The 23,147-nt window shown below is 63.9% G+C and overlaps 1 protein-coding gene across 1 annotated transcript in view; it reads left to right on the top strand.

The window, feature by feature from the left end:
- Positions 1–23,147, top strand: part of MROH1 (maestro heat like repeat family member 1) — a 28,982-nt gene that overhangs the window by 4,059 nt on the left and 1,776 nt on the right. The window contains 44 exon segments of the mRNA XM_087958942.1: positions 2,347–2,492; positions 2,629–2,760; positions 2,984–3,146; positions 3,929–4,027; positions 5,283–5,434; positions 5,617–5,757; positions 6,828–6,920; positions 7,140–7,218; positions 7,314–7,427; positions 7,839–7,912; positions 8,474–8,593; positions 8,763–8,873; positions 9,062–9,117; positions 9,119–9,165; positions 9,168–9,206; positions 9,572–9,612; positions 9,847–9,988; positions 10,293–10,345; positions 11,052–11,159; positions 11,455–11,574; positions 11,939–12,061; positions 12,148–12,294; positions 12,412–12,438; positions 13,255–13,377; positions 13,503–13,524; positions 13,527–13,581; positions 13,749–13,762; positions 13,765–13,880; positions 14,023–14,118; positions 14,216–14,320; positions 14,584–14,626; positions 14,629–14,718; positions 14,972–15,084; positions 15,368–15,520; positions 16,011–16,165; positions 16,564–16,771; positions 17,282–17,333; positions 17,336–17,477; positions 18,859–18,996; positions 19,594–19,708; positions 20,783–20,929; positions 21,137–21,325; positions 22,539–22,694; positions 22,779–22,913. Of these exon segments, the coding sequence (XP_087815068.1) occupies positions 2,347–2,492; positions 2,629–2,760; positions 2,984–3,146; positions 3,929–4,027; positions 5,283–5,434; positions 5,617–5,757; positions 6,828–6,920; positions 7,140–7,218; positions 7,314–7,427; positions 7,839–7,912; positions 8,474–8,593; positions 8,763–8,873; positions 9,062–9,117; positions 9,119–9,165; positions 9,168–9,206; positions 9,572–9,612; positions 9,847–9,988; positions 10,293–10,345; positions 11,052–11,159; positions 11,455–11,574; positions 11,939–12,061; positions 12,148–12,294; positions 12,412–12,438; positions 13,255–13,377; positions 13,503–13,524; positions 13,527–13,581; positions 13,749–13,762; positions 13,765–13,880; positions 14,023–14,118; positions 14,216–14,320; positions 14,584–14,626; positions 14,629–14,718; positions 14,972–15,084; positions 15,368–15,520; positions 16,011–16,165; positions 16,564–16,771; positions 17,282–17,333; positions 17,336–17,477; positions 18,859–18,996; positions 19,594–19,708; positions 20,783–20,929; positions 21,137–21,325; positions 22,539–22,694; positions 22,779–22,913 (4,694 nt within the window).

Genomic DNA, 23,147 nt, shown 5'->3' with positions numbered 1-23,147 from the left:
GTCTCCAACCTTGGCTGGCTGAGGAATTTGGGGAGTTGAAGTCCACAAGTCCTAAAGTTGCCCCAACGGGGGGGGAGAGCCCTGCTAAAGAAGGGAATCCAAGACCCTTGGAGAACGTCTGCCTCGGTTGCCTGTCTGATGGCCAACTGAAGTCTAAACCTGGACGGGAAATTCTCCCACCTTTTCGGCATGATGGCTTGAACGTGGCTGTCTTGTCTCCCAGCAATCTGTGTCTGTTACTGGATTTCGTATTCAGCATGTGACCAACTCCAAACAAAGAAGATGGTTTGTCTTGATTTTGAGAGTATTGTGCAAATAATCAGGGCTAGAAGTGGGATTTGCTCCTGTTTATTTAGGGCAGGGGTGTCCAACCTTGGCAACTTTAAGACTTGTGGACTTCAACTCCCAGAATTCCTCAGCCAGCTGGCTGAGGAATTCTGGGAGTTGAAGTCCACAAGTCTTAAAGTTGCCAAGGTTGGACACCCCTGATTTAGGGCCTTGTCCTGCCAGCGTCGGTTGTCTCCTTGGTAGCTCCTGCATTAGGGCACCGTTTTCTGCTCGATTGTTTGTTTGGTGTTAATCCCTGCTTATCTGGGTGTTGGCTGTTGGGGAAGTCCCAGAGGTGCTTTTCCCAGAAGGCAATGGGACTGTCCTGTATTTCCCCCATTGAAAATGTTTCTCTTCTCATCCAAGAAGCTTCAGGACTGGGACAATCTCCGCAGGCACTGCTGGAGAAGGTGTATTCTGGTGGTCTTTCTATGTCCTTCTTAGCTTTTTTTTAAAAAGAATCCCTTGTTTGAATGGTGTGTAAATGTGATTTATCTCTGTGTGTCTCTGGGTGACGGAGGGCCAAACTTCCAGAAAATCCCCTATTGTTTTTCAATTAACTTGGTCTAGGATTCTCATAGCTCCCCAGTTGAAAGTACGATTTGAGTCTGTCCACGTTTTACGGAATTGGGGAGGTTTCATTGTGTCTCCTGACCGCAAGTCGGGGTTCCCGGTCATCTGCTAGTCGCCTGCCTGCCTGTCCTCCACAATGGCTGGAGCAGCCCTTCCACCGTAGGCGGGAGAGAACGCCTCTTTCTGGCTTCTTGGGCTGCCGGGTGTTTTGCTTGAGATGTTTTGGAGGGGAGCAGATCCCACACTTTAGACCCATTGGGTTGGAAGGGATCTTGGGGTTTTTTCTAGTCCAACCTGCTCCCAAGGCAGGAGTCCTCAGGCCATCCCAGACAAACGGGGGTCCAATCTCCGGTGAAAACTTCCAGTGATGGAGCACCACAACTCCAGGAGGCCAGCTGCCCATTTGCTTCTTCAGTCTCACTGTTGGTTTTGGCTGCTTCTCTGTCTGCCTCTTGTGCAGAGACAGAGCGGCTGATGTGTTGCTCCAGCTGAGGCTGGAGGGGCTGGTGAAGAGCCCCAGCTGGATGCCCTTGACTGCCCTGAGGGCCCTGAGGGTCTGCAGGTTGCAACAGCCTCCCTCCTCCTCCTCCTCCTCCTCCTCCTCCTCCTCCTCCTCCTCCTCCTCCTCCTCCTCCTCCGAAGCACAGAGGCCGAGTATTGTGGGCTCAGGATACGGCCGCTCTTCCCAGCTCCTCCTCCTCCTCCTCCTGGGCTGGGGTGTCCTTGGCATTTGGATTTGAAAAGGGGGTTGTCTGGACCCCCCTTTTCAGTGAACAGCTTAAACTGACTTCCTGTACCATGGAACATAGAGTAACAGCGTTGGAAGGGACCTTGGAGGTCTTCTAGTCCAACCCCCTGTTCAAGCAGGAGACCCCATACAATTTCCAGTCTCTTCCTAAAACCTTCCAGTGTCGGAGCATCCACACCTTCTGGAGGGAAGCCCTTCTTCCGCTGGTTAATGGTTGCCAGACTGCTTCCCTCCCGGATGAGTTTCCACCCGTTGCTTCTTGCCCCGCCCTCCTCAGGGGCCCTGCAGAATAGCTGGACGGCCTCTTTTGGGGGGCAGCCCCTGAGATGCTGGAAGGCGGCTGTCATGGCCCCGCTAGTCCTTCTTCTCTTCCTTAGACTGGACGTCCCCAGTTCCTCGTTCTTCCTCGGTTTCAGCCTCCAGGCCCTCAGGATCCTGGCTGCTCTTCCCTGCCCCCTTTCCAGAGTCTCCACATCTTTTGGACGTTATGGTTCTCGGAGTAGCCCTTGGAGCATCTCCCTTGGGAAGCGCCTCGAAGGGCCCAGAAACGGAGGCCCTTCCCTCTCGGTCCAGAGCGGTGGATGGCCAAACCGAGCCCTGGACTTCCTCGCCATGTTTGGCCCAGGAGGGGGCAGCTGGTGGCAGCCGGGCCAGAGGGCGCTGGGCAGGAGGGTGAAGCCGCTCTGTCTCTCTTCCAGGGCTGGCCACGACTCTGATGGAGGCCACGGGCGACAAGGATCCCCTCGTCCAGGAGCAGATCTTCAGCGCCCTCTGTGCTTTGGGCCAGGCGGAGCCCGAGGAGGTCTTGAACGCTTGCGAGGAGTACCTGCGGCAGCACGAGAAGGTGGGGCTCCCTCGGAAGGCTGGTGCTGGGGGACATTCGGCCCGGAGGGGCGGAAGGCTCCTTCGGGCTCCAGGGAGCCGGTGCCGGGCGCAGGTTGGGGCTGCCTCACCTCTGCCGCCCCCCCCCTTCTTCCCAGCTGGCCCACCCCCACCGGGTCATTCTCCTGAGGGCCATGGAAGCCGTGGTGAAGAGCAGCCTGGCTCAGCTGGACAAGAGCACGGCCAAGATCGTCATCTTCTTGGCCTCCAGCGAGATGACCAAGTCTAAGGTCAGCCTGGGGGCTGCCTGGGGGGGGGGCAGGTAGCTGAAGGGCTGGGGGCCGCTTTGGCCTTCCCACCTGGAGGCCCGGAGGAGGGGCAGGGCCTGTCGGGGGTCCTGGGCCTCTTTTGGGCCTCCTGGCCTGGGTTGCTGCTCCGCTGGGTCGCCTGCTTCCCTGGGGAGGACAGGGGATGTGAGGGGAGCTCAGGCCGAGCTGCTGGTCTTGGGCCTAGGAGGCTTTTCCAGAGTGGCAACAAGCCGCCAGCACCGTCCTGGTCGCCGTGGGGAGGCGTTTCATCAACCAGGTGATGGAGGAGATGCTGACCAAGTTCCAGCCAGGGGTCTTACCCCACTGCTTCGTGGTGCTGACCTTCGCCAACCTCTCGGTGACCAATGGTGGGTGTGCCCTCTTTGCCCTCAGGGGGGAGAGGACCTGCGGCCGGGGAGGGGGCCTTTGGGCCTCTGGTGGGCTCAGCGCTAAAGAAGGGAAGCCAAGAGGCAGCCCGGCCCTCTGCCACCCGCATTGCCAGCTCATCCCGGGGTCCCTCGGCAGAGGGTCCAAAGCTCCTTGGGCATCGTGGCGCAGCTCCTCCTCCAGGCTCTGCCCATGAAGGGACAGGTTTGCCCGGGGGAATGGACAGTTTGAGGCCCAGTCCTTGGTTTTTTTTTTTGCATTTTCAGTGATTTAGAGGGATCTGAGCCTCTTAAAATGCCTGCTGGGAGCTCCCTGGAGGTTTGAGGAGGGAGGGGTGTAGAAACGATTGGAAATGAATTTAACCAAAAAAACAAAAACAAAAAAGCATTTTGGAGAAGACTCACACGATGGGAGACGCCTGTAGAGGTTCAGCTCCATAAAACTCCCGTGAAGGGACTGAGCTTTAGATGCCGTTCTTTGTATCCCTTCAAGCTGTCGGTTCAAATGATGCTCCGTCTGTAGAACGCCTGAAGGCCACGGGGGGAGCTCGGGGGAGGGAATGGGGGGATTTGCCCAGCGTGTGGCATATCATATACGTGGCCGAGCAATGAACACGTCACCTGGATTAGAGGAAGCGAAGGTGTGGGTGATGCTTTGGTGCTCCTCTGCCCTTCTGGTCGGGGGGGCAGTTCCTCGGGGTGGCAGCACCTGCTGGGGGGGTGCTTCGGTTTGAACCCTCTCCATCTCCCCCTCCCCCTCCCAGTGTTCGGGATGGTCCCCTTCCTCAACTCCATCCTGGGGACGATGCTGCCCATGCTGCCCCTGGCCAGGCAGGACAACGCGAAGTCCGTCTTCTGCTACGGTAAGAAAGGCATTTAATAACGGCGGCTAGGATTGTCTCTGCGCAAAACTGGAAAAATGGTATTATACCGTCTGGGGAAAGTGTGATAAAGAAAGTATTAGGGTTTGCCGAGATGGATAGGCTGACCGTGGAAATAAAAGAGAGAGGAGAAACCGAAGATATTTGATTCGGAACGCACGGCATCATCGGTGAAGTAGTAGATATAAAGATATTACAGAGGAACAATATGTATATAAAGGAGAGTGTGTGTGTGTGTGTGTGTGTGTGTGTGTGTGAGTGTGATTAAAATGCATGTAGAGCATGTGTATACCCATACCAAAAGGTTGCAAAGAATGAAAATGGCGTTATAAAATGAGGAAAAATGTTTAATAAAAATAACATTAAAAAAAAGAAGAAAGAGAGAAAGGCAGCCGGGTCTCCTCGCTGGATGTGGGGCTTCAGCCCCCTTGGCGGGGCTGCCTGGGCCCAGCAGTGGCGCAGAGCAGCGGAGGGCGGCCAGGTCTCCCCATTGGTCAGCATTCGGGTCCCACCTTCCTTCGCGCTTATGCGCCAAACAGTCGAGGAAGCCCATTTGACCTGTTCGATCTTTCGTGCTTTCCCTCCCCATTTTCTGCCTCTTTCGCTTGTCCCAAACTAGTAAAACTGGCTGCCCACCGGACAGAACCGCTTTTTTTTGTGGGGGGGGGAAACTCCCATTTGGGACTTCCTGGGCTCTGGAGGGTCGTGGAAAGGGCATTTAGCCCAACAGCCGCACCCCAAATCATCTGGGGAGGCCGGAACACCCCAAGGCTTCTGGGTGGGGGTGTGTGATTCTGGCCGCTGCCCTCTGGGCTCTTTTGGGCTCTTCTGCTGAGGGGCCCCTGCAGAGAACCCCCCCTCTTCTCTCCCTGGGGGGAGTGTCCTCCTTCCTTGCCCCTCCCCTCCCCTCTGGACTCTGGGAGGAGGGCAGGAAAGGACCCCAACTGTGAAGGGTGGAGGGTTGAGGGAACGAGGCCCGGGAGCCCCCTGGGCAGAAGCTTGGGAACCACGAGAGCCGCCTGCTGATCCTCGGAGGGCTGCCCCAGAGACGAGGGGGTCGGCCTCTCCCCCAAAGCCCTCCAGGGCAGGGCAAGAGGCCCCAGGTGGGAGCTGGGGGTGCTTAAGAAGAGGTCGCACAGCCCCTGGACTGGGATGGCAGAGCGTCGGGGGGGGTGGACTAGGAGACCTCCAGGGCCCCTTCCAGACCTAGGAGCCCGCCGTATCATCCCTTGCACAGCCTTGCAGTACTTCAGTGAGAGCATCCTGGAGTACCTGGCCAACCTGGACAAGGCGCCCGACCCGACGGTGAGGCGAGACACCTTCTCCAGCGAGGTCTTCAGTGCCTACGAAGTCCTCTTCAACTGCTGGCTGCCGAGCAGGGAGGCCAAGGTGCGAAGGGGGGAGGAGCAGGAGGGGAAGGCCGGCTGGCCGGCGGGCTGAGGGGTGGGCTTTGGGCTGGAGCTCAGTGCCAGCGGGGGGGCTACAGACCGCCCAGCGTTCTGCCCAGGAGACGAGAGGGGGGCGCATCCCGGAGAGGAGCCGCTGGGGTGACCGTCCCTCCTGCCCCCCAGGTGAGGCTGGCCGTGGTGGAGGCCCTGGGGCCCATGAGCCACCTGATGCCCAGTGAGAAGCTGGAGGAGCAGCTGCCGCGCCTGATCCCGGGCATCCTGGCCCTCTACCGGAAGCCGGCAGAGGCCTACTACATATCCAAGGTGGGCTGGTGGGCAGGGTGACCCCCGGACGAGGAAGGGCCTGAGTGGGGGGAGGGGAGTCCTCAGCCCTTGAAGGGCGCATCTCCCTTGGCCCTTCATGTGCCCCACGGCCCTCGCAGTATTGACCGCCTGGCCTCCGGTCCCTGGCCGGAGTTTGGGGGCTGCGGTGCGGAGCGGGCAAAGGCCGGTTTTCAGGACCGCGAGTGGAAGGGAGGGGGCTACCTGTGGGTTCCCCCCTTCACCTGGGGTGGGGTGGGGGAGGCGCCCTCCATGGGCCCGGAGAGGACAGCCGTGTCCTCCAGCACCTTCACGGCGTTGGCAGAGGTTCTCTCCTTGGGACCCTCCCCAGGCAGTCCTCGACTTACGGCAGTTCCTTTAGCCACCGTTCACAGCGTTGCAGCAGCCCTGAAAGACCGGACCGTTTCCCACACCCCTGTGGTCCTGCCCCCCAAATCCGGGCGCTTGGCACTCGGCATGGGATTCAGACGGCCGGTTCCGACCACGGGGAAGCCAGTGTCACTAACTGAACAAGTGCAGTGATTCGCTTAACGGCCGTGGCCAGAAAGGTCGTAGATCTGGGCCAAGTGGCTCCCTTGAGCCCCGTCTCACTTGCCGACAGACCTGGCCAGGCTCCCTTGTGGCTGCCAAGGCCCGGAGGCTCCACCCGAGGCTTCCGGAGTGGAGCAGGTTTGGCAAGAGGAATCAGGCCCTGAAACCTGCCAGTTTCTGCAGGCTCTGAATCCGGGAAGAGGAAACCGCTGACTTGAGCCACTGACTCGAAGGGGGGGGGGGAGACAGGCAGCTCCAGTGGCCTCGAGGGGGACTCTCACCTCGCAATCAGGAGGCTGTGAGTTCGATCCTAGGCAGAGGCTCCTCTTTGGAATAGGCTCTCCTGCTCGAGCAGGGGGTTGGACTAGATGACCCCCGAAGCCCCTTCCAACTCTGTTGTTCTATGAATCTCCCCCCTCCCCCAGGGCAGCTGATGAGGTGGGCTCAGGTGGGCGTGGAAGGGCCCGGTCAGCTGCTCCTTCAAGGGAGGGGGGGTGGTAACTCTCCTCCCCCTTGGACAGAGCCTGTGCCAGATCCTGGAAGCCTCGGTCAATATCGGGAGCCGGACTCTGGACACGCAGCTGGACGTCCTCCTTGGGACCCTCCACCTCCAGGTAAGCGGGGAGGGGTCTGGCCAGAGGAGCCGCCCTGCCTGGGCCTCCGGCCACGTGGCTGAGGCGGCACCCAGCGTGGCGGGACAGGCTCCTGCCCCGTGCCTAGGGGCGCCCTGGGGGGGGGCAGCGGGGGGGGGGTCCCAGCAGGACGACAGGCAGGAGCTTCTCGCTTGGAGCCGCCCTTCGCCAGCGCTCTTCTCCCCCCCCCACCCCAAGCAGCTCTGCGCCCCCCTGGACTCGTACCAGTCCACCTCCCTGAAGAACCACAACGAGGTTCTCCGCTGCTTCACCGTCTTAGGTGAGTGGAGCTTCCGGGGGGGGGGAGGGGGGAGATGGGACGGACGGACGGGGGTCCTCAGGCTGGCAGCCCCGTTGACCTTCGGTCTCTTGCAGCTGCTTCGTTCCCTGACCGCTTGCTCGGATTTCTGCTCCCAAAGTTGGAGTCCAGCAACGAGAAGACGCGCCTGGGCACCCTGACGGTCCTGCGCCAGGTCATCAACAGCGCCCGTAAGTGGGGGAGGGCAGCAGGGCAGGGCACTGCGCAGGGCGGGGGGTGTGTGTCTCTGCCTTCAAGGGGGCAGGGGAGGGGAAAGGCAGGATGAGGGAGGGGCGGCTTCCGGGAGGTGTCAAACCTGCAAGCCCAGCCCCCTGCCCCCCCGCCCCCAGAGTCCCCTCCCCGTCCCTTGGTTGCCAGTGGGTGACGGGCCTCCTGCCCTCCTGTGCCTGGCAGAGGATCTGGCCTCCTCTGGCACCAGGGGGGCTTTGCTGGCGGGGGAGGGTCCCCGGGGCACTGGGAGGGGGGGCAGGAGGGAGGGGCAAAGGTGGCTCTGTTCTTGGGGACCCGTGATGGGCCCTTGGGGGGCACGTGGGGGGGCAGGAGGCGGCCTGGCCTTGAGCCTCTGCTCCGCTTCTGCCCAGCCGCTCAGATGGAGATGAAGAAGCCGTTTCTCCTGTCCTCCATGAAGCTCCCCCTGCAGGACCACAGCAATAAGGTCAGCGACGAGGATGAGGATGAGGATGATGACGCGACCAATAACGCAGAGCCCCCCTCGCAGCCTCACTTCCTCCCTGTGGCTGGCTGCGTCCCTGGAGGCCACGGAGCCTCCCCACTTGACGGCCGTTCTGTTCTTGGGGAAGGTGGAGGGAGGGAGGGGTTCACCTTGCCAGCTGTTTCTTGAGAACACCTGGCTGGCTCTGCCCCCCAGCCGGCTTCCTTGCCGGTTGCTTCCCTCCCTGTTGGGCTGCTGCCTGCCCAGCCCCTGAGAAAGGTTGCTGACCGCCTCACGTGCTCCAGGAGGTCTTTCCCCCTCTGGAAGGGCCTCTTTGAGGTCAGCCGGAATGTGGCGCCAGCAGGAGAAGCCCAGCAGGAGCCGAATTCTGGGCCAGGCTTGCTTGCGCTTAGCCAAGGGCTCCCTCCTCCTCCTCCTCCCGGCAGCTGACCCCCCACCCCCCACCCCCGTGGGCCTGGAGCCCCTCCCAAGTGAGCGAAGCCGCCCAGCCGGCAGCCAGGAGGTCCTGGGTGATGGGCAACCCCCCTCCTTGCTTCCCTGCAGGTGAAATGGGCCTTGGTGCAGATGGTCAGTGCCATGGCCCACCACGGCTACCTGGAGCAGCCGGGCGGAGAGGCCCTGATCGAGTTCCTGGTCCGCCAGTGCGCCCTTCCCGCCGAGCAGGTGAGGGCCTGGAGTGGCCGCTGGACCAGCAGTCAAAATGCTCTGAAAGGGAGGCCGAGTGTCAGACCCGCCTCTGCTCCTCCTGCCCTGCGGATCAGCCCCTCCAAGTGGCTGCCCCTGCCAGCCCCAAGCAGAGCCTCCCAGCAGCCCCCCCCTCTCTTCCCCCCAGGCCACCCCGCAGCCCCCCCTGGACCCGGAGGAGGTGACGGACAGCCAGGTCAGGAGCATCAGTGCCAATACGCTCTTCCTGCTCAGCAGCACCGTGGACCGGATGGTGGATGTGAGCCCCCCCAAGGGAGGGAGGGGGCCGGGGCTGATGGGGCTTGTAGTGGAGCCTCCAGAGGGGCCCCGGCTGAGCAGAGCCTCCTCGGGGTAGGGGGTGGGCGCTTCCTGCTCCTGCCACGGGAGAGGAGGGCTTTCCGGGGGAAGACCCCTCTGCAGGTCTTTGCTGTGTCCCCCCCTTTGCAGGTCCTCTGGCCGTCCCTGCTGGGCTTTGTGACCCCCGTGGCCTTGACCCCCGCCTTGCCCCCTCTGCAAGAGCCTCCTGGCCCTGGCCGCCCAGAAGCAGGAGCAGGGGACTCCCAGCAGCAGCTCCTCTACGACCCGGGGGTTCGTATTGGCCTCTCTGGGGCGGGGGGGCTCAGGGGGAGCACTTGGGGGAGGAAGAGTAAAGCAGCCCGACCGGCTCCTCGGGGGCGGGACAGAGGGGCTGGCTTCAGTGGGTCTCGGGTGGAGCTGGCCTGGCCTTTCCTGGGGGCAACCTGCCCCCCCGCCTTCCCGGTTCTCCCCCTTCTGAGATGCAGAGCTGGAGGGGAGGGGCTTCCCATGGCTCCTTGCCACCCCCACCTTGGCTGGGGCAGCCCAAAGTCGCTTGCCCGGCCAGGGGGTCCCTGTGTCTCCCAGAGTGTTGGGGGTCCTTGATAGGCTTCAGGGCAAGAGCCCCCAACACCTGACCTGAGGGTGGTGCCTTGCTTGCAGGAAACCTCCCGTCCCCCCACGCTCTGATGTCTCGGCTGCTGGTGAGTGGGGGGAGTGGGCGGGGGGGTAGCAGCCCTCTGCCTGGGGGCCAAGAGGGTGGGGGGATGGGAGGGGTTTCTGACTGGGAGGGGGTCTCTGCCCTGCTCCTGGGGAGGGGGATTCAGGTGGGGCCTCCCCTCCCTCCCTCTGGACATTCCCCCAGTCCAGGGGCTTTGGGACCCCCTCGTGCTCTGGGCCAGACCCCGCAAGGCGCCCCCTCTGCTCCCCCCACCCAGATTGTGGCCTCCCAGCCCTTCCTGGGGGGGCCCCGTGGGGCGGGGGCCCTGCGCCTGCTGCTAGTCCTGCGCCTGAGCGTCCACCCAGCCGCCGAGCCCCTCTGGACCAGCAGCCTCCCTGCTCTGCTGCAGCACCTGGAAGGTAAGGCCGGAGGAGGCCCCCCGTGCCCCCCCAAGTCCCGCCAGGGTCCCTCCCCGTTTTCTTCTCACTGCAGCCTGAAGAGGCCACCCCTCCCCCCACTTTGGGGACCCCCGGAAACAGGATGGACCGAAATGGCCTCGGTTGGTGGTTGGGCTGCTTAAGGCCCCTCTGGGTGTCGCCTCCTCCCCCCCCGCCGGTCAACGGTGGGCCTCCTTCCTTCAGGTGTGGAGTTGGGGGGGCTGGGCTCAGCTCGGGGGGGGGTTGTGGGGGGGCTGGGTCTCCCACCACTGCTTTGCCTTTCCAGCTACCACGGAGGCCTCCCTGTCTCTGAAGGACTGGCAGGACCAGCTGCTCCAGGTGAGCCTCCCCAACCCCCCCACCTGGGGAGAGCTGGAGGGGGAGGCCGGGCCCGGGGAGCCAAGGGGAGGGCAGGACGTCCCCCCTCTAGCCCCTCTGACTGGGCATCTCCCCCAAGGGCTCCCCTGCAGCTGACCGGATAGGTTTGTAGGGCCATCCGGCTTGCAGGTGGCGACTTCCGTATCACCTTTGTAAGAAATAAGGAAGTTAGAAAATAAAATAGCATATAAGATGCTTAAAGGTTTCACAAACGGGGGTTGGATTGGATGACCTGCAGGGTCCCTTCCAGTTCCAATTCTGTTATCAAATACCTTCAGCCTCATCCAGGAGATAAAAGCCCCAGGAAGGGTGATTGAGGGTCCCTGAGTCCTTGGAGGGGGCTTCCTGGGAGGGAGGGGGCTTGGGGACATTTCTGCCTCCTGGGGCTCATTTTGGAGCAGGAAGGAGCTGCTCTCCTGCTCCACTTAGTGACCTGGGTGAGACGAGCTGAGTCTCGGGCATCGGGGATGGGGGCTCCGGCTGACCACATGGCCACAGCCCCAGAGGCGGAGGGCCAGGCGGGGCGGGGGGCTGCCAAGGAAGCTGCTGCTGCTGGGGGCCTCCTGCAGGCGGGAGGGCCTTTGGGGGTCCAACTGCCCTGCCTCCCTCCCTGGTCCAGCAGGGCCCCTCGGGCGGACGCCACCCTGAAATGCCCGCTCTCCCACAGTTCCTCCAGAAGACCCTGGACGCCATTTCGGACGTGCCCTGGACCGCCCAGCTGGTCTCGGAAATGTGCAGGCAGCTGAGTGGCTACAACGGCCTCTCTCCGGAGAAGGTCAGCGGGGGTCCTCGGGAGGCAGCGGTGGGGGTCCTCGGGGAGGCAGCGGTGGGGGTCCTCGGGGGAGGCAGCGGTGGCCCCTCCTGCCTGCTGGCCATCTCTTGCGGATTCTGGGTGGGCAGGAAGGGTGGCCTCTTGGCTGGGCTCCTCCTTCAGGGAGGCAGCTCCTCGTGCCGGGGCCTGGCCAAGGAGCCTCTTGCATCCCGGGCTCTGCCGGGGTCCCTCCTGAGGTGCCTGCCTTCCTTCCTTCCTTCCTTCCTCCCTCCCTCCCTTCCTCCTCCTCCTCCTCCAGAACTTCCTCTACAAGGCCATCGGGGTGAGCCTGGCCGCTTGTGCCAACAAGGACCTGGTGCGGAAACAGCTTCAGGAGCTGCTGGAGACGGCGCGATACCAGGAGGAGGCGGAACGAGAGGTGGGCCCCAGAGCAGAAGCTGGAGGGGGGGAGATGGGGGGGGCTCTGCATCCCACCTGGCTTCCTGGCCAACCGCCTGCTGGTCATCGGCCAGAGGGGGCAGAGAGAGGAGCCAGAGCCCCGCCTGGGTTGGCAGGGGGGGGGGCAATGGGCAGCTGGTCTGGAAGGGGCTCCAACCTCGGCAGTTTTAAGACCTGTGGACCCCCAGTTTGGCAGCCAAGCGTGACCGGGGGAGCATTCTGGGTGTTGGAGTCCCCCCCCACCCCCAGGCTTAAAGCTCCCGAGACTGGAGAGCCTGGAGGAGGTCGGAGCGAGGCTGGGCTCCTGCACGGTGTCCTACCTGGCCCTCCTGTCTCCCGCTCAGGGCCTGGCAGCCTGCCTGGGCTTCTGTGCTGTCGCTCACCTGGACGAGGTCCTGGCCCAGCTGGAGGACTTCGTCAAGTCCGACGTCTTCAAGAAGTCGGCCGGCCTCTTCAGCATCTTCAAGGTGGGCGCCCTCCTGCCCTGGGGACCTCTGTGGGCGGGGGGTGGGGGGTCTTTGCCTCTGACCTCTCCTGCCCCCTCCCTCCCCAGGACCGCAGCGACCACGAGGTGGAGAAGGTGAAGGGCGCCCTCATCCTGTGCTACGGCTACGTGGCCAAGCAGGGCCCCGGGGAGCTGGTCCTGGCCCGCCTGGAGGCCGACATCCTCCGTAATGTCTTCTTCTACTTCAACACCAAGGTGAGGCCGGCCGGTCCTGCCGGGAGGGAGGGAGGGGAGGGAGGGAGGGTTGGCAGCTGCTGGGCCCCACTCCCCCTCACCCCCGGCCATTAATGCCCGTCTCCTTCCTTCTGTCAGGTTCTGGGCATAAAAGTAGAGACGAAGGTACAGCTCGCCCCCCCCTCTCTCTTTGTCCCTCTCTCTCTCAGCCTTTCCTGCTGCTCTGAGAGGGGGAGGGTCGCCCGAGGCCCCCTCCCAGCAGAGCCCTCTGAGGCGGGGGGCGGCGGCACCAGCCAGCCAGGCCTCCGGGCTGCCTCCCTGCAGAGGGAAACGCCCCCGGGCAGAGAGGAGGCGGGCTTAAGGCCCAAAGGGGGCGCCCTTTGCCAGGGGAGGGGCTGCGCTTGGAACCCCAAGGGAGCGCCAGGAGAGCCCTGCTCTGCCTGAGAAGGAAGTGTGGGGGGTCCCTCAGCTTGGCAAGGGCCCTTCTGCTGGCAGAAGGCTGGAGCAGGAGAGTTGGAAGGGACCTTGGAGGTCTTCTAGTCCACCCCCTCTGGGCTCCTCTGGGGCTCCGGCAGCTTCCCTGGCCTGACAGTGCGGGGGGGCAGTTCCTTCTTTCCAGGCGCTTACCAACCCCACCCCCGGGAGCGTTTCTCAGGCGGGGGCTCCGTTCTTACTAACCCCTTCCTCCCCGTGTCTGCACTAACTCTGTGGGAGGGGCTCTTCGCCCCCGGCTTTCTGGGAGAGCCGCTCTTGGGGTTCGCCCTCTTTGGGGGCCTGTGTTGTGGCTTGAGTGACAGATGTGGGTTCGAGTCCCGGCCCAGGTGAAGAAGAAGGGCCAGCGGGCACCCTCAGCCGACTTCGGTGTTGGCGCATGGGAGGGAGCGGGAGCGGGGGCGAGTCCCCTGCTTGGTGCCTCTTCCGGCCCCACAAGGCCTCTTCCTCTTCCTCTTCCTCCTCCTCCTCCTCTTCCTCCGTCCGCAGGATGCCACCCTGAAGCTCTGCCTCATCCGCAGCATCTGCCTCATCAGCCAGGCCGTCTGCCACAGCGCCCAGTCGGGGGACTTCATCTTCTCCCGCAAGGCCGAGGTGGTCGCCCAGATGCTGGTGAGGCTCCCGCAGCAGCCCCTCCCCCTCCCTGGCATGGCTGGGATGCCAAGCTCTGGGCCCAAGGCGGGGGCCTCCCCACAGGCCCCCTTCCTCCTCCTCCTCCTCCTCCTCTTCCTCCTCAGGAGTTCATCAAGGCTGAGCCCCCGATGCCCTCCGGACGGCCATTCGCCAGAGAGCCATGACTGCCTGCATGTACCTGGTGTATCCTTTCTCGGCAGGGGGAGGGGCCCCTGGGGGTTTTTCCCACTCAGTCTATGCGGGGCTCCCCAGGGCCAAGCTCTGCCTGCAGCTGTGATTAAGTCTGGGCCTGGGGAGGGCTTCTCCCCCCACCCCTGAGTCTCCTATTGCAGCCTTAACTTGCCGGGCAGCGTCCTGGAGCCCCCCTGAGTGAGGCCGAGAAGGTGGAGCTGGTGGAGGGCTGCCTGCACAGCGTCTTCCCCCTTCCGCCCCCGATGTGCCCAAGGAAGGAGATGGGGCTGAGGGGAGGCCGGGCGAGAGAGGTACCAGCCCAGAGCCTGGCGGGGGCAGGGAATCGTCTGTGCCCCCTTCCCTCTGGGGCCCTTTCTCCCCCCACTGTCCCAGGGCCCGTCATGGCTTTCCTCCCCCCTCCGAGACTGAAAGGCTGCGCTTGCCCCCTGCCAGCCCCTCTGGTGTGCCACCCTGGCGGCCCTCAAGGACCTGCTGAAGAGCCTCTTGCACCGGCACATGACTCCACACGGCCTCCAGACCATGTTCGAGGTAGGGGGCCCTCCGGGGCGGCCAGCCTTCCTGTGGGGAGGGGGCTCCGGCCAGCCAGTGGGGCCTCGGGGGCTGCAGCCGCCTGCTCTCTCCGCAGCACCTGGGCCCCTGGATCAAGTCCACCAAGGAGCACGAGCGCCAACGGGCCGTGGAAGTGAGCGCCGCCCTCCTCCTCTTCTACCGGGAGAAGCTGAACGTCAGCGTGAGTCCCTCCTGGGGGGCTGCCCCCCTCCCCTCCCCTCCCTCCCAGGACCTGAGCCTCCCTCCTCCAGTCCCAGCACGGCCCCCCTTGAGGCTTAAGCCAGGGCTGATGGGGGGCTTCGTAACACACAGCCTTGAGACCCCCCCCCCCACGGCCTGGGGAGGGGAGTGGGCTGGTGGCTGCCTCGCCCTGCCCTGCTGTGCCCCTCCCTGGTGACCGCTTGACCGAGTGGCCTGGGGGCTCCGGCCCCTTTCCTTGCGCAGAAGGTGGTCCCCTTCTACAACCTGGGGGTGCTGATGGCTCTCTTCTCCCCCGCTGCACGGACTCCCTGCTCAGCGTCCGGCAACACGCGGTGGATTGCGTCCATTCCCTGCTCTACGTGCAGCTCTGCTACGAAGGTAACCCTGCCGAGGGTTTGGGGGGGGGGCTGCTCCACGGCCCCCCCACCCCGTCCCTTCCTCCCGTGGGGCCCTTTCCTGCAGGGCAGGGCCTCTCTCTGGACAGCAGGGGGCAGTGTTTCCTTTGCTGCCTTCCAGGGCTCAGCGGCTGCAAGGGGGGCGGGGGGCGGGGGCGTTCCTAGTGTGCTCCAGGGAAGCTGCCCAGACCGACAGCCGGGTGGCTGCGTGACCCACTGGATCTCTTTCTTTCCAGGCTTTTCCCAGGATCACCAGGATGAATCCGTGGAGCAGCTGAAAGCCCTGAAGCCAGGCCTGAAGGATCCCGATGTGACCGTCCTCTTCCAGACGTGCTGCAACATTGCCAGGGTGGGGTTGGGGGCGGCCTTGGGGGAGGGAGGGGCGGCCTCCCAGATGCCTCTGGGCCTGTCGGGGGGGTGCTGGCCAGGCAGAGGGAGGGGCTGGGTCTCCCGCTCCTTGCCCTGCCCTGGGCTGCCCAGGGGCGCTCGGCCCTCGAGGGAGGCAGGCCGGGAGGCTGAGGGCCAAGTGGGATTCTCACCCTCCAGGGGCAGCTGGACCTCCGTGGCTTTTTCACCCCCTGGTGGCGAGGAAGGTCTCTAACGGCCTCCTTCCCCTCTGCTGCCCCCTGCAGGTCATGGCCAAGCACTTGCCCCCAGACCAGCTGCTCAGCCTGCTCCTCTCCATGCTGGAGGGCTTGGCGGACCCCGACCGGAACTGCGCCCGAGCTGCCGCCGTCATGATCAACTCCATCCTGAAGGAGCGAGGGGGGGTCCTGCTGGAGAAGGTGGGGGGCCCTGGGGGGGACGCCTCGCTCTGGGCAGCTGCTCCAGCATTGCAAGTCCAGGGGGTGCCCAGGGCCACTGCCCCCCCCCCTTGGATACACAGCGGCTTTTCTGAAGGCCTGGAAGCCCCCAGGGGGGAAAGGCCCCCAGCCTCGGAAAGGGCCCGCTGGAGGGCCACGCTCCCTGGGGCCCTTTCGGGCTCCTGCTCTGTTCCTGCTCAGCGGAGACCCGGGAGGCTGTGGAGAAGCAGACAGAGGGTCAGGGCTTCCCTTGGGGGGTTAGCGGAGGCCTCGGGGGGGTCCCCGCCCAGCCCTCCTTCGTTGGCCGCCGGTCCGTCTTTCCGTTTCAGCCGAAGAGGCTCAGGGAGGGTCTGTGGGGCAGGAAGGGGAGAAGAGACCGGGGGTCTGATCCTGGGTGGCAACTGGCAGGGGGCCACGAGGGGACTCGGAGGGGCTTCTCTCTCTCAGCCCAGCCCCTCCGCCTTCCTGGCAGGTGCCGAAGCTCCTGGAGATGATCCACCTGAAGCTGCAGGAGGTGCCGGAGGAGTCGGTCCGCAAGGCCACCCAGCAGACGGTCTGCATCCTGGCCAGCCAGCACAAGGCCGCGGTGGTGTCCAGCCTCCTCAGCCACAGCCTCCCCCTGGACAGGTAAGGGGGCTGGGAGCCTCCCGGGGGCCTTTTCGGCTGGGGGAGGGCAAGCACTCGGGGGACAGGAGGGCAGGGAGGGACCCCTTTCCATCCATTCCTGGGGAGGCCCTTCCGCTGCTCCTGAGTGGCCCCAGGCCGGCCAGGGTCTCTTGCGTGGCCTGCAGCAGGCGGGGGTCACTTCCCCTCTCAAGGAAGCCCCCCTCCCCCCACCCGGAAGGCCCTCTGGGTTCCCCGACTGGGCCGAGGGCCACGGGGGGCCTTGAGAGCAGGGCCGGCAGCCTCCCCTTTCCCTTGGGCGGGGCTCCTGGGGGCTCTGCCCAAGGCAGCTGCCCTCCCTGGAAGGTTTTACGGGCAGGGGTCCGGGCTGGGGGTGAAGGGGCTTCTCTGCCTCCCTGCAGCTGCAGCTGCACCATGTGGAGGGCGCTGGCCTCGGAGCCCACCCTGACCCCGCAGGTCCTGGAGCTGCTGCTGGACAAGGTGAACCGGGACGTCCCCTACAAGGAGAACAAGTCCTTCCTTCGAGGGAGCCGCTCGGAGCGCGTGGCCACCTTCTCCCCCTCTCGGTGGGTGTCCCCCGGGGGCCCCTCCGCTCCCTTTCCCCTCCCAGTCGGCTGGGCCTGTGACGGGCAGGGGGCTGCCTGGGGCCCCTGTGGCGCTGGCCTGCATGGGAGGAGGGCTGCTGGGGGGGATAAGTGGGCTCCCCTCCCGGCTGATGCCTGGCTGAGCCCTCTGGGAGCCTGGCGCCCTCACCTGCCCCGGGGGCCCCCTTGCCCTTGTGGCCCCTCCACTCGGCCTGCTTCCCTGCCCTGCGCTGGGTGGGCGGGGGTCTCTGGACGTCTTTGGGGGCCCTGGCCCAGTGCTGAAGACCCCCTTGGACCCTTGGCTGCCTGCACTTCACTTGCCTTGCTGGGGCGGGTCTGTATGTCAGTGGAGGGGCAGGGGGAAGGAGCTGCACACCTTGTGGGGGTGCTGGGGGGGGGGCTCTACTTGAGCCCCAGTCCTGCAGGAAGGGGAGGGGGAGGGAAGCTCCCTGAAGCCCGATGAGGGAGGGAGGCCGGTGCCTTCTGCGTGGGGGGGACGGGGACAGAACTGGATGCGCTCCCCCTCTCCCGCCAGGCCACGTGTGCGCTGCATGAGATCATGTCTGTCCGGGAGTCTGGACCGGCCGTGGGGGCCTCTACGCGGAGCTCTTCGTCTCCCTCCTGCTGCGGGTCAGCTGCTCGGTGGGCGTCCAGCTGCCCAAGCACCTGCAGTCCAAGGAGCGGAAGAGCATCGGCCGGGGGCAGAGCCTGCGCACCCTCGACCCCTGCAGGTAATGGCCTCCCCCTGACCCCCCTCCCTGCCACGCTCCCGAGGAAATAGCTCAGCCAATGGGTGTAGAGCTAACGGCTGGAGCGCCACGGCCCATCGCACCGGAGGAATGGAGCCGGGCCTGACCTCAGCGGGGGGATTGGGGCCCGTTTCCGCACGCTCCTCCCCCAAAACCGGGAACTATTAAATGGTGCTTCCTGTTTGCAGGCAGCCTTGCGGTTTCCCTCCGCATTCCTCCGAGGGGGCTGGGCTGCAGGGGCTTCCCTGGGGTCCTGGCCGGGGAGGGCTGGGCCAGCCGGAGAGCAGAGGGGCCTGGGGGTGGAGAGGTCACCCAGCTGGGGTCCACGTATGTGGAGGAGGTACCTGGGCTCTCACACCCGAGCAGCCCTGGGTCACTTGCAGGCCTCCTGAGGCACCTGGATGTCCAGCCACCTGCCCCTTGTTTTGGGGCCCCCGAAGACTTGGTAGCTCAACCAGGTGGGCGGGGGGGGGATTGTGCTGGGACCCTCCAGCGGGAGAGCCGTCCCTCCGATGGGCCAGGCTGCTGGCCCTGGGCTGTGGTCACCTGGGAGAGCAGTAAGTTGGCCCCGGAGCAGCGGGGAGGCCCCTTTGCAGCCCCCCCAGCCTTGACCCCGTTCCCTTGGGGGGAAAGAGTGCACTGCTTGGGGTCCACAGATCCCGCCTCCCTTCTCCCAAAGGGGCTTTTTAAGGGCCAGCTGGATTTCCTGATCTTTCTTTGAGCGGCTTCTCTGAACTGAAGCGGCTTTGGGGACGAGAAGGAAATCTGGAAGGTCCAACTGCCTTTAAAGCCAAAGCCCCTTTGGGCGGACGGCCAGGGCCTGGACGGAGGAGGACCTTCCCAGACAAAACCTGGGTTTGCAGCTTGGGGGCAGGGGGGGCAAAAGGCCTGGAGGGGAAGGGCAGAAGCCGAGAGGATGCCTCTCCAAGTCCGCCTGGGGTCCTTTGTGGCCGGCTTCTCCTTGTCTCTCGGTCGGGAGGGGGTCCCAGCTCCTGCCCTGCAAGGCAGGCATTGGCAGGATGGGGGTCGTCCAGCAGAGAGTTTTGGGTGGGTGGGGGGCTTCTGAGGCCCAGGCCGAGGAATGGTATGTCCTGCTTGAGGGTCTCCTTGTTTGGCTCGAGTGGGGGAGGGTCCGGAGAGTTTCCCTGGTGGACCCTCCCTCACTCTGCTGGGGAATCATTGCGCCCCCCCGCCCCAAATAAAGACAAGTGGGCCAGGTGCTCTGGAGCTCTTGTGCTCAGGTGGAGGTCTTGAAGGGCTCCTGGGAGCAGGTGAGCAGCGGCCTCCACACCGGGCTGAGCTCTGGCCATCCTCCAGCATGGGGGACCCTGGGCCTCAGCCCCCTCCCCTCCTCCTCCCCCAGCTCTGCCATCGAGACCCTCAAGGCCATGCTGAGCCAGGGAGGCAGCGAGTCAGTCAGCCGTGCTGTGACGGAGGACGGAGGCTGGGAGCTGCTGCGGAACCCGGACAGGCACTACGACGGAGTGGCCTTCCTGGCCAGGTGAGTGGGCGACACTCTGGGTGGGGCCCTTTGCTGGCCCGGGACTCTCCCAGATTGCTCCAGGGGGCCCCGTCTGCGGATGGCTCCTGGCGCCACTGTCACAGCCCCCCTCCCGAGAGTTGCAGCGGGGTGGTGGTGGTGCAGGGGGCTCAGGATCGGTGCTCTTTGAGCTTATGGTTGGCTTGAAGCCATTTCATCACCCAGCCAGGTAACCTTTTCAGTGCGTTGATGGTGTTACCTGGTTGGGTAATGAGAGGTCTGCAAAAAGCAGCCCAGCTCAGAGCAAAAAGGACCCCGCAGCCCTCTTCCTCCTCCTCCACTCACCCCCTTCTAGCACTGATGATGTTACCTAGTTGGGTAGTGAAACGTCTGCAAGCAAAGAATCAACCTTGGGAGAGCAGCGAGGACTCTACGGTGCCAACCGTTTGGATGCCCGCTTGCTTGCTCTTCTGCCTGGGGGGAGGGGCCCCCACTGAGGGTGTCTGGCCGGGCGGAGGTGAGGCGGAGGGAGCGGAGGGGGAGCGTGCCTGCAGGGAGGGGGCCAGGCAGGGGTTTCCTGGGCCGGCTCACCCGGGGGGGCTTCTGGGCTGTTTGCAGGGCCATGGCGAAGCACGCGGGGCCCAAACTCCCTCTGATCGTGAAGCTGCTCTCACCGATGCTGAACAGCATCTACGACAGCCAGCGGGTCACCACCACCGCCTACTTTGCAGAGGTGAGTCTGCCGCCCTTGGAGACCCCCTTGGGCAGTGCCCCCCCTTGGAGCCCCGGGGAGAAGGGGAATGAATGTCGCTCTCTAGTGGATTCCTCTAGTGGGATCTGGCTGCCTCCTGTCCAGATGCAGGTGGGGTGAGCAAGTGAGCCCCCCGGCTTTCCTTGAGCCGGTCAGGTGTGCACCTGCCCACCGGGACTGTTTGTTACATTTGTTATTCATTTGCTAACACTTATTTGCTGCCTCTCTCACCGTGGGGACGCAGCCCCCCCCCTTTTACTTTTTGCTGGGGACCCGGCTCCTGCCTGGGCAGCCAGCAGACGAGGCCACCAGCCCTGACCTGGCCCCCTTTGTACCACCCCGAGGCATGGAGGGGGCCAGGCTGCCTCCTCCTGCGCAGGGCGCCTGTGGCTCCCACCCTTGGCCCACTTGCCAGCCAGGCCGGGGGCGCCCAAATGGTCTCCGTTACAAGGCAGCTGCTCCTGCTGGGCCTGGCACTGGCAGCGGCTGCTGCTGCGCCAGGAAGTGGCCTCTTCAAATCTCAGCCGGGGATTAAGAGGCTCGCGGGAAGCCCACAGCCAGATGGGAGGGAGGGAGGGAGGGAGGGGGAGACACTTGGCCATGAAGCACGCAGAGCGCTTGAGGAGGGAGAGCCTGCACCCGTGTGCGCGTGGGCATGCGGAGGGAGGAGCTGCCCGTTGCACAGGTCCTTCGCCTCCCCAAACCCCGTCGCTGGGGACGAGGCAAGGCAGCAGCTCCAGTGCAGCCAGGAGGGGGGGGGATTGGGCGCGACAGGGAGGACTTCCTTGCGGAGGAGGCACTTGCAAATCAAGGAGGCCCCACTCACCTCCTCCAGGTTCCGGTTTTCTCCACCTGGGCGGTGGTGGCCATTGGGCAGGTCAAAAAGGGGCCTTCGGCTCCACCTGGGAGCTGGCAAGCTGGACCAAGTGTGGGGCCCAGCTATCCAGGCAGGAGTCCTGCCGTTTGGTTTGGGCCGATGGAGTGGAGGAAGGGAGGGTGCAATCATTCTGGGGGGGAGGCTCCCCTGCCACAAACGATGGGCTGGGCGTCTTTCAGCTGCTCAACAGCAACGTGGTGAACGATCTGATTCTTCTGGAGACTCTGATGGACAGCATGACAGCCCGGCTGAGGGACTCCTCCACGGCGGTGCGGATGCTGGCCCTTCGTGGATTGGGGAATGTCGCTTCGGGCTCCCCAGAGAAGGTGAGGCCTCCTGGGCTTGGGTGGCCACGTGAGGTCCCTCCGCCAGTGGGCCTGCCTGGTCCCTTACCCTCCCTCCCCTGATCCGTGGTCTCCTTGTGATGGGATGCTGGTTGCCCAAGCGGGACGCCCAGGTTCCTGGACAGACCACCCGCCCAGAGCACGTGCGCTGAAGCTGTGGTGGACCGTCCACTTTCCCTCCTCTTGTAGGTGAGGAAGCACGGGGCCCACCTTCTGTCTTCCATGATCAACAGCTTGGACGACAAGGAGGATCCCCACAACCTGGTGGCCTTGGAAGCCATGTGCAGCCTCTCCAAGATCCTGGCCTTCACGGAAGAGAGCGACGTCCACGCCGTGCTGCTCCACGTCACCATCCGAATACGGCCCTTCTTTGACAGCGTAAGGAGTGCAAACCGGCGGGGGATCTGGCAGCCCTTTGGGGGAATCTGTTAGATAGCCCTGATGCCTTCAGGTTGGTTTGTCTAGCACAGGGACCTCCAAACGTGGCCACTTTTAAGACTTGTGGACTTCAACTCCCAGAATTCCCCAGCCAGCCAGGAATGATAGAGTTGGAAGAGACCAGAAGGGTCATCTAAGTCAGGGACCTCCAAACGTGGCCACTTTTAAGACTTGTGGACTTCAACTCCCAGAATTCCCCAGCCAGCATACGCTCGGAGGTCCCTGGTCTAGCATGGCAGGTGTCGTGGTGCATAATCTGGACCCGGTGGCCGATGGATGCCTCTGTGGAACCCCTGGTCATTCTGAAGGCGACTTGGGAATCCCTGCCCCTCCCCCAATCCCCTGGCAAGTTGTGATGTGTCAGAACGGAGCCTCACAGGTGCAGCTGCCTTGTCCATATTGAGGAGGGGCGGGCCCAAGGGCTGAACCGTATCCCCACCTGCCTCTGTGCCGCAGCAAGACGATGTGTGCAGATGTGCTTGGGGAGGGCAGTGCCAAAGAAGCCCGGCGTGGCCAACTCGGGAGTGTACGCTCCACGCCCACACGCAGGGCAAGTGGGAGATGACGATACAGTGAGCATGCTTGCTGTCCTGGGAGAGGAATTGGGAAGAGAACATCTGACTATAGAATCAGAATAGAGCTGGAAGGGACCTTGGAGGTCTTCTAGTCCAGCCCCTTGCTTAGGCAGAAGACCCTGTGTACCATTTCAGACAGGTGGCTAAACTGGACAGCCTCCAGTGGTGAATCACCCACAACTTCTGGTGGCCAGCTGTTCCACTGGTTAATTGTCCTGTCGGGAAGTTTCTCCTTATTTCCAGGTTGCTCCTCTCCTTGGTTAGTTTCCATCCGTTGCTTCTTGTCCTGCCTTCAGGGGCCTTGGAGAATAAGTTGGCCCCCTCCTCCCCTTTGCGGCAGCCCCTCAAATACTGTCATACTGCTCTCATGTCTCCCCTTCTTCTCTCTAGAGTAGCCAAACCCAAACCGTGCAACCATTCTTCGTATGTTTTAGTTTCCAGACTGCGGTGGATGGATATTGTTGGGGTTTTTTTTGGGTGGGGGTGAAATCTGGGAAGGAGAAGAAGGTCGGGGGGGAAGGGAGGACCGCCCCCGGGTCTCTAGCCCCCCACACACACAGGGCTTGCTTTCCTTGCAGGAGGAGCCCAACCTCCGCAAGGCCTCCATCTTCCTTTTTGGGAACCTGGCCAAGTTCAGCTCCGGGAGTGGCGAGGACGCCTTCTTCGAGCAGATCCTCTACGGCCTGGTGACCTTGCTGCTCCACCTCCAGGACCCGAAGCCAGAGGTCATCAAGGTGGGTGCCCCGGCTAGGAGGGGCTCCGCTCTCTCCGCCTCTGCGGGGAAGGCCCCACCACTCCTCCCCTCTTCTTCCTCCCAGGCCTGCAAGTTTGCCTTGCGCGCGTGTGGACCCATCTTGGGCTGCGCTGGGCTGTGCGAGATGTTCCAGAAGCACCTGCACGAGGAGTGGAGCCTCCACTACGGCGAGTTCATGAACGACGCCTGCAAACACCTGGTGAGCACCTGGTCTCTGGCTTCCCGGCCGGCCTTCCTTCCCGCAGAGCATCCCGCCTGCCAGCCGCTGGGCCAGGGAAGGGGCCGGAGCAGCTACGGCACAACCGGTTCCAGAGCAAGCAGGTCCAAAGGGCGGTCCGAGGAGTTCTGGTCCCAGATGAAACCTTTTGGGGGGGAGGGGGGGGATCAGGAGGAGGCCCAAAGGCACCCTAGGCTTCTCCTCCTGCTTTGTGGC

Source organism: Notechis scutatus, chromosome 3 (assembly GCF_049901735.1).
Source record: "Notechis scutatus isolate UNSWTSFEM ecotype Mainland chromosome 3, rNotScu1.2, whole genome shotgun sequence".
NCBI classification, from domain to species: Eukaryota; Metazoa; Chordata; class Lepidosauria; order Squamata; family Elapidae; genus Notechis; species Notechis scutatus.
The sequence above is the reverse complement of the archived record's forward strand: the minus strand, read 5'-3'. Positions and strand labels throughout refer to the sequence as shown.